Source organism: Notechis scutatus, chromosome 1 (assembly GCF_049901735.1).
Source record: "Notechis scutatus isolate UNSWTSFEM ecotype Mainland chromosome 1, rNotScu1.2, whole genome shotgun sequence".
Classification (NCBI taxonomy): domain Eukaryota; kingdom Metazoa; phylum Chordata; class Lepidosauria; order Squamata; family Elapidae; genus Notechis; species Notechis scutatus.
In genome coordinates this window covers 166,941,732-166,951,657 of record NC_142009.1, presented here as the reverse complement: position 1 = coordinate 166,951,657, position 9,926 = coordinate 166,941,732, and the positions used below count along the sequence as shown (strand labels likewise).

The window sequence follows — 9,926 nt, the reverse complement described above, 5'->3', positions numbered from 1 at the left end:
ACATAGTCTTATTTAATTGTACTATTGATTAGATCTGCACAGATCTGCATAAGCATCTAATTATCTTTGACCCCACCCCCATGTCTAATATGTTAGTTCTCCAGTACCTCAATATTCATGCTTTTTCTGTTTTAGTTTCATCACTTGGTTTTTGACAATTGTTTGTTTCTATTCAATGGGGCCTTTTCACAACACTTATTGCCAAGAGTATTCTGGAAGAATATTGTGATATTTGGAAAAGCAGGTGGCAGCCATTAGCAGGAAGGCCTTAGCATAGTTTAATCTTATACGTCTGTTGTATCCATTCCTGGATCAGAGGGGCTGCTTATGGTTACTTATGATCTGGTGATCTCCAATAATCATTTTTCCGGGAAAGAAAATGATTATTTACTGGCATCTATTTAATTTAAACATTCACACAAACGTAACTCATAAGTCTATATTCCTGCATATTGGAACAAGTGCATATATAGTTACTATATCTTAGAGCAACCTCAAATAGCAGCACAATATCCCTTCTTTCACAACAATGTGCTGTGGCATGTGCTCATGCCCTATGCACTAATGATAACACCTAAGAGTCTTCAGATCTGCTTACTTATCTAGCAGAGCACTGTGTGTATGACACATAGACATGTTAAAGCGAAGCAGACACATATATGCATAGAGCAGCTGTATTTAAAAATAAGTAGTGGTTCAATAGCAAATTCTGCTTCATCAACCAATTTAAAAGTTAAATTATGAATTTGAAAGTAGAGTTCAGGGTCACCTGTTTTATGAGGTGCAGTTTAGCTTATAAACCCCCCAGTGGCTTGGTCAAACTGTTAAAATATGCTATTCAACATGCTTATGTATATATTGCCAGTTTTCCTGTTGTTTGCAGATCTTATTGTTTCTGATTTTTGTAATTGTCATTGGTAGGAACAATTTTCTGTAGAATTGTGTTTCCATTGCTGTGCTTTCCGCTCCCATTTCTGGGAATCACACAGACCCATGCTTATTCTAAAAAGAAATTTTAATTGCTGTTCTTCAGTTGACAGCCACCTGCCCTTCCATGATGACTGAAGACTACAGGCAGATCATACTTCAGAAGCATTCTTGGATAAGAATTCAATGTTTCCAAATGGGAAACTAAAGCCATCATACTATTTAAAAAATCTTCCAGAAATCCCATTTTGATTCACATTCATCAAACTATTCAAGATAATTTTTCTCATAAAACTTTATTGTATGGAATAAAACATAGAGAAAATAAATTAAGACTTCAATTATGTTTTAATTGGGATTTACAGAACTGAAAATTTCCAGCCATACACTGACCACAGGGATTTATTATTAGATTTCCCCTCCCAAAAGAATGCACGCCGACTTCATGGCAGACAATATGGAAAAAAGATTATTGGGCTTGACAGTTGGCGGTGAAGTCCTTCGCAGTTGCCTTGGCAAGTGTTTAATTGGTTGAGTGTAACAACTTTGGGATTCAGCAGATTTTCTTGCTGATGATTTCAAAAGGAAAGGTTGAGAGGCATAAATTATAGTCCACTTAAGTTCCAGGGTGACATTACTGAATGGAACAATGGTTTCCTAGATACAGATTTCAAGTAACTGATGATCGTGTTCTGTTAAAAAGCAAAAATGAGTTATAATCATAATTATAGGCAGAATTTGTATTTTTAACAGTAAAGAAAATAACTGTGTTTTTGCTCCTCTCTCAATCTTTGCTTAACTCTTTTAAATGTGTAGGAACTGAGGTTGATAACAATTTATTCGAGGCCACTTATAATAAGGTTGGAATCATCAAGGGGTATCATCCATGAAGTAAAGAAATGTGTAATAGATTAAAGCTGTAGCATTTGTATCACAGGAAGTTATTCACAATATAGTCTATATTGCCTGGCTGGCAGCCATTCTTTTAGGAATAGAGGAGATGGTTTCCTGCTGTAGGAACAACTTCTATTGTTTCCTTTCCCTGAACCCACCAGTTTTCATAAAAAAATTGGTAACTGATGCTTATGTTTGATTTCCCTCCCCACCTTATCCTTTCTTTCGTGTTATCCCTCTTAGCCTATAAGCCCGAGGAAAGGATTCTCTTGATCCTTGTTGACTTGTCAGCCACTTTGAAATTATTCTTGGCTGAAGAACAGAGTGAAAAGAGTACCAGAGACTGAATATAAGCTACTTTACTTCATCTTGACTTTAGTGAGAGACTTAAGAACTGCTATCAGTGGAATGTTACTTTGGCCACCTTGTGATCTATTCATTTACTTGTTGCATTTCTCTTACACCTTTCCTCCCCAAACCATCACCTTATCCAAGAGAGGCATGCTCAGAAAAGGGACTTACCAAATTATGTGTCTTGAAAAATCCATTTAGATAGACATGATGTGCCTCACAAATGCTGTGGAACAATACAGAATTAGTATACTATTATGAGAGAAGTCTCTGTGATAAAAATGGGCATGGATTAATTATCCTGCTCTTCTTGGTTTGCATTTTTCTATGTTGAGACTCTGTGTTTGGGTTGTTAATACACAATGACAAACTTTGGTGATCCTCCTTGCCTCCCTCCTGTGCATGAATAAAATTGTTGTCACTGCTTTATTATCTATGATAAAACTAACAGAACTAGGCAGATCAGAACAATCTGAACTAACAACATTCACTCCACTAATGATCCGCTAATATTTTAGAATAATAAAGCTACCCAGGTAAAAAAGATGTGATCATCCCCATTATCAAACTGCATGTTGGTATATGAAACTTGGTGTTTGGGATTTTTTTAGTCTAGGAAAAAAAGGTAGAACAATCATAGCCATCATGGATTTCTTTGAGGGCTGGATCAGCATTGTAGTTCTCTGTGAGCCAGCCAGAGAGGTGGGGGGAGATGGGATGGATGCACCCCCCATGCCCTGTTTTGGCTAGCAGAGTGCTGCAGGAGGCCATCCAGGCCAAAAATGGGATGTGGGGGGGATGCACACGCACCTGACACCCCGTTTTGGCTGCCAGAAGCGCCATGGGCCAGTCTTTTGCTATTCCCAGACCAGTCCTTTGCTATTTCCCAGATTTAAGCATCCCACAGACCGGATTTGATCCGCAGGCCTTGAATTTGACACCCGTGTCTCCAGGAATCTGAATGTTCTTATAGTTGTATAGAAATGCCAGCAAAAGAATTACCAGTGTTCTGGGTACTTTATTCTTGTAGGTTCTAGTCAACTCCATTCATTGTCCATCTTCATCTCACTCACTGAAAACTTTTGATGCATTTGTCCAAACCAGTTGTCCTTTCCTAACATTTTTTCTCTCCTTCCAATAATGTGACCTGTCTCCATAGCTATGCTGTCAGGTTTCCAAGTGATGAAATCCATTTAAAAAGAAAATAACAATGGCTATACAGATGTCAATTTCAGGCTTGACATATGCTTTTCTTTTGGAAGCTACCTGCATGGTGTTTTCCCTTGATCGTTGTCTTTTAGCTGAAAGGAAGATGTTTCTCAAGATTTCTCCCCATGATTCCAGCAAACACATGACTGGTATGTTACTGACAGGGTGTTTGCCAATGTGCCATGTGAAGAAATTATGCAATTGTAGGGAAGGGTTTCATATGCACAAGGAAGAGTCCTGAACACAAAGTAAGATAGTATGGCAATCTTGTCAAGTAAACCTGGAACTTCTGTACTGAGTCTGACTAACTACTTTTTTTTCTCCTACTTTAACATCCTCTCACTTTCTTGTTAGCTCTGTTTTTTACCTCAGTTGAAAACCTGTCTGGCCAAGTACTATTAGTTTGCCTGAAGGGTGGGTGTAACCATAACACCCTTTATTTAGCATGCATTCAGAGAACTATATGATAACAAAGGAAATAATTCCAAGTTTGAGGAATTTGAATTGTAATCATGAATAATGGCCAGAACTCAATGTAATGTAATGTAATACAATATCATGTGTATATTACACACTAACACAGTTGAATTTCTACAATTGCATAATGTAAATATATATAAAAGCAGCAAAGTCATACTATTTATCATGAACTGAGAACACTGAAGCAGAGGTAGGAGCAATAATGCAATGCTAATCATAACCAAGATTATTCTTTCTTTAAAAAAAGAAGTACTACTTGCCAATCTCCAGCTATTTTTTAACTATTGGAAATAAAAGTCTACTGCAAATCTCTCTGAAGTATCTGATCTGCTTTATATTAAACTTCTAATGTTTTTTTTTAATCCATCAGAGAATAAAAAAGCTTTATTTACAATTAAATGAGTTGCTACTTTGTTTTGGTTTTCTGTATTTTCTTTGTCTTTCAGTGATATTAGCTGAATAATGTTTTATTATTGCATTTTCTTGTCAGAGTAGAAAAAAATTCACTGGGAAATATGCCAGCTACAGAAAATGACAATGCAGCTTGTTAGATCTGCAAGTCAAATGTTGTGAAAGACACATTGAAATTTGTTCTTCAACCTCCGACCTCCACTACTTCATGTTTACAGGTTTTTTTAAAATTTTATTTGGTTTGTCAATTGCTTACAAGATAATAGGTATAAGTAAAAACATAGTTATGAATACATGGATACATATAAGAAAAATAAAAGAAACAATAGGATAGGGACGGTAGGCATGTTGGTGTGCTTATGCACGCCCCCTACAGACCTCTTAGGAAAGGGGTGAGGTCAATAGTTTATATTTCCCTGATACAGTGCACTACAGCAGAAAAGAAATAAAGGGTAATTTGTTATAACAAGAAATTCTTCAAGTAAGCATGATGTTGTACTTTTAAGTCACAAAATATTACTATCATCATGACAGGAACAAAATGGAGTCTGCTTTTGCTTTCCTCATACTAAATACATGTTGTTAGTTATAGGGCCCGGAATAGATAAATATTATATTTGTCTTAGATTTTGAGAGGGGTAATTTATTTTTAAACTGAACTATGAAGATATTCAGAAGAAACAATAAAAGCCTCCATCTTCAGCCTCAGTGACTAAGATGCAATTTATTTGCCCCTTCTCTCATTTTGTGCTAGTCACAGGACATACGTTAAAGGTCTTTGTACCCTCCTCCACTCTGTTTTAGTTATACTATAGAATATCTGATCAAATTATCTAAACTGGAGAAGATGTTTCACCTCTCTTTTTTGCCCAGCTCTACAAGTAAAATCATCTTACCTTCCTTTTCCTTCACTTCCTGTCTTTCAATCTCAATCTCAGTCTCTCTCTCTCATGCACACACAATACACAAAGATTATCTTCCCCGTGTATTATACTATCTATTTTCCCTGGCCCTAATGGAGCACATCATGACGACTTTGAGAAGGCCTTTTCTTGAAAACAGAAATTGAATATTTCTTCAAGAAACCCCACTGGCTTCTTCCAAACACATCCATCTATCTTCTGCATACCCTTACCTTCATAGTTGATGCAGCCATTGGAGTCTTCCTGCCCTTTCATCAGTTCTTCTACTTCTTCTTCCTTCATCTTTTCACCTAAACATACAGAGAAAAGAGTATTAATAACACAGCTTCTTTTCCAGCTTGCAATCTCATAATATTTCCCTTTACTCACAAAAATAATATAATTAAATAGATGACATTTCCTCTGTTCCTTGTATAGTAAAATGAGCCAGTCTTTATTTTAGTATCTGGAATAAAATAGTAGGAGAAATACTGGAGTCTTAAAAGGCCATCATTACTGAATATTTCTCCACTACCTTCAATACTTCAATTCAGTGGGCTCCAAAGTTGGCCATGGCCTCATTCACTATAGTGTTGTAAAGGCCATCTTGAAGAGATATGTAGAAAGAAACAATCAGATAGTTTAAGCATGGGGAGATGTGACCATGTAAGGTAAAGCTGGAAGGTTAACTAATAGATAAATGTTTGCATTAAACCTCAAGCAAGTATTAGTTGGCAACAAACAGTTTTCACCCTTGCTTCAAATCCAAGGAACTACATGGCTTCACTATTCACTGGGTGGAAGGCTGCCTATCAACATCCATCCCTGCCTCTTTTGCCCACACCTCTGCCCCCTGAAAAGCTTGGGAGGAGGGGAGGATATCCCTGATGGTACTGCCTGAAAAAATTAACAATTGAAGATCAAATTTTTTTTCTAAAAGATACATCTTGTTCCCCTTACTCCAAACTGAGTTACCATTTTCATAATGGGGACATTGATATTCTTTTGACCTAGCCAATTCCAAGTCATTGTGCCCTTCAGCAATTACTGGAGTAATTTGAGATCCTCATTTAGGGAAATAATAGCCATTCTATATCAATGTGGAGATATTATTCTACATTTAAACCAAGCACACACACAGAGAGAGTAGTTTGGGGACTGAATTCTCCAACAGCTGCATTCTAATTATGTTGGCCTTTTCCGAAAATAATTCAGAAATCAGTTCCATTTGTATCCCTAAGGCAATTACAAGTGCTTGTGTAGTGAATATTTTTTCACACAACTCTAAGCAAATATCATATTTTTTCCTCATTGAAAAAAATAGTTGGTGCAGGAAAAGGACAGGCAGAGCCACGAGGAGGTAGCTTAAAAAGGTATCAGTTTAGTCATTAGACAGCCACAAGTGAACTATGTACAACCTCCCTTTTGACTGCCATTGACCCTTATCTAAATCTAACCAGGTGCTGACCGTTAGTTGAGAAGATTCTTGTGCATAGGCTTTGAGCAATAAATCAGTTAATTTGAACCTTCACATGTGGACCTGATTTTTCATGCCTGACATTTGGACATTAATCAAATGATGATATTTTTGCACCAGTCTGCTGTTCTCCCGGATGAATGGTTTTCCCAGCAGCAAATGACAGGCAAAAACTGCAGCTATCCCATTTTTTCAAGAATGCCTGGGCAGATTGGTAGCCCAGTTTTCTTTGTAACTGTTGGATTTTACATTTGTTTGGCATTACCAAAATACGGTGTTTATTTATTTCCACAGCAGCCTATTTAGGGTTAGAGCCTCTAGAGATGGATTGTGGGAAGGAAATGGAAAAGATAAATTCATAGAAAATGCATGCCTGAAGCTGCCCCATGTTTGCCAGACTGCTCTATAGCCTCTCATGTCTGTGCCCCTCTACATTCACATGCTGAGAGCAAAATGTTAGCCCTCCTTTTTGAATTCAGAGGGCTCAGCCTAACCCTGTTAAGGACAAATATCTGACTTTAGGAGAGGGGAATGGTTTTTGCTATGATACCAACTTGGAAGTGTTTCACACAACTCACTGGCAGTCTTTCTAGGTACACCAGACCAGAAACATGACCAGATGAGCTAATTTTAATATAGAAAGCCACATTAACAGAATCTTGCAAGTCTGAAAGTACAAATCTCCCGGTGTCTCCTTTACATCCTGAAAAGTTGTGGTGGAGGTGTGTCCCTTCTGAGCCTCTTTCTTTACCCTTGTTCCTCTATGGACTATGCCCTCCTTTTTTCTGATTCTTCTTCAGCAGCATCTCTTCACCCTGTTTCTCAAAATCTTTCTCACATACAATTATACATCCTGATTTTTTTCAACTCGTTAAGCATGTTATATAAATAAACCCTTAGATTAAAATTACAGGGTCAGTTTAATTTGTTTGTTTTTTTCCTTTTAGTCTTACCCTTCATTAGAGAACTCTTTATTTTTATTCTGCTCTTGACTCAGTTAGGATCTTCTTTGAATTTAATGAAGGCTATGATGTTTAATTTCTAATGAAATTTATGTACAGTTCTCTTACATATAATTCCTCTCCCAGCACTTACCAAGAGTGGCGAGGACATGGCGGAGTTCAGCCCCCATGACTGTTCCATTGCCCTCTTTGTCGAAGACACGAAGACCTTCAACAAAGTCTTCAAAGCCACCTTGATCTTTATTATTGGCAGCTGCCTGCAACATGGGCAGGAACTCGTCAAACCCAATTTTCTTTGCATTCATCTCTGTGGAAAAATAACACAATCACTGTGTTGGTAAGTGCATGTTATGATATGTCTGTAACTCTTCTTATGAAATACCTAGTAGAGATTTACAGTAGATTAGTCCCACCAGCAGTGATATTATCCTGCTTTTGAAAATTAATTTAATTTAGAACGTCAAAGCTCTTGAGGAAAGAGAAACATCTAAGTATTTGCTTATGGCTATGTCTATCACCTCAGAAAGCTACTTTCACAGAAAATAGACAAGTTTGTACTCAATTAAAGTAGGGTGTTTTTTAAATAAAATTCTTAATTTCATAGTTGTCACCCACAGCTCTGTTTCCAGGTAAATAGACAACAATTGCATTGCTAGCACAGAGGATATGTAAGTTGATTGAAATACACTGCAAAGAGGAGTGAGTTATGTAGGACGAGTAGTGGATATTTTATTTGATTAATACTGTATGTATGCATTCAGCAGATCTGTGGTGGGGTTATGTATTTTCTTTTCTTTTTGTATATTTGTGCAACACTGTCAAGCAGGTAAAATCATAGCTTCTGGTATGTCACTGACTCTTCTATAGTGATATTCTTATTTACTTGTATTAATAGTTCAGTATAATGTATTTCTTTTATATTTGTTTGTTTATTTATTTTAGAAAATTTATGTTACATGGCGACTCAAGGTGACTTACATGAATATAAGAATGTTACCTTTGTAACCTTCTTGGGACTCAAAACAAAATGCAGTAGATTGTTCGTTAATCTCCGATCCAATTATTGCTCAAACCCTGACCTAATTAATCTAAAAAGGCAACTATATCTTGTGTCTTCAGCCTCCGCCTTTGTCAGATGTTTCACTCTTCATCATTAAAGGTATGCAAAATTAAAAGAATGAAAATCTACCCGGATGATGCTCACTTGAAGATAAGGGGTAGACTTGTTGAGTTAAAAATATTACAGCAATTTGTATGTCCTTCAGCATAAATACTGTTAATAAGAAAATCATTTATGTATTGTTTGAATTATAATTTAAGAGTATGTAAAAACCCAACACTGCAATACTTCTAAATGTCAATTAACTGCATTTCAAGCCTATCCCACTTACTTTCTTAGGCTTTCTCCTAAGAGTAACTTAGAGGAATTCAGCTCTACTTTGCCGAATAAAAAAAGATCTCTAAGCAATCTCTACATTTTCTAAGTTTTCTAGTTCCCTAATTTAGAGGGACAAATGGAGGAGTAGATAGCTGAATGCAAAGATACAAGTGTGTATGTGTGTATTTGCTTGTGTGATCAAGCTAGTCTTTCGGAAATCAATATACTAAATTTCAGACATTCATTTAACAGGAAAATCATTGGGAGGATATATTTTGATTAGGGTGGATCACAAAGAAGATTTACCCTCATTGCTGGGGTTGCCCAGGATCTTCTTGACTTCAGCATTCGTTGGGTTCTGTCCAAGAGCGCGGATGACATCTCCAACTTGGCTTAGAGTGATTTTGCTTTCCCCGGTCCTGTCAAACAGGAGGAATGCCTCCTTGAAGTCTATAGAGAATAGAACATTGGACTTACTAGAGGAAAACACTGAATCCATAAAGTAGCTATAAGCAATGTTTTTTTTTTAAATAAAAATCCCGGCATGTTGAAAGTGCAAAAAGAAAGAGGGTACTTTTTATCATATGTGGTGGTCTTGTTCAGAAGGCCAGAAGTACTGGCTTAAAATTAAAAAATGGTTGCAAGAGATCCTTAAGGGACAAATAGAATTGGAACCAGAATTATTCTTGTTAGGGATATTTAAAAAGAAATGTGGAAAAAATATAAAATATATAATATTACACATTTTAATGGCTGCTAGAATTGCATACACTCAATGTTGGAAGCACAATTATACACCATCAGATGAACTGATCATTCAAAAAATAATGATGTGTGCTGAGATGGATAAATTAACCCTGATTTTACGAGAGAAAGAAAACTCTGAATATTATAGAATTTGGGAAAAATGGTATGATTGGATTGAATTAAGACAA

General features: G+C 36.5%; 1 protein-coding gene across 1 annotated transcript in view; it reads right to left on the bottom strand.

Moving 5' to 3' along the window:
• Positions 1 to 1,207: 1,207 nt before the first annotated feature.
• MYL1 (myosin light chain 1) overlaps positions 1,208 to 9,926 on the bottom strand; it is a 30,018-nt gene continuing 21,299 nt past the window's right edge. The window contains exons 3-7 of the mRNA XM_026673165.2: positions 9,298 to 9,441; positions 7,747 to 7,920; positions 5,408 to 5,485; positions 2,344 to 2,398; positions 1,208 to 1,619 (exon numbers count right to left, since the gene is read on the bottom strand). Of these exons, the coding sequence (XP_026528950.2) occupies positions 2,370 to 2,398; positions 5,408 to 5,485; positions 7,747 to 7,920; positions 9,298 to 9,441 (425 nt within the window). The 3' untranslated portion in view covers positions 1,208 to 1,619; positions 2,344 to 2,369. The remainder of the gene's footprint in view (positions 1,620 to 2,343; positions 2,399 to 5,407; positions 5,486 to 7,746; positions 7,921 to 9,297; positions 9,442 to 9,926) is intronic.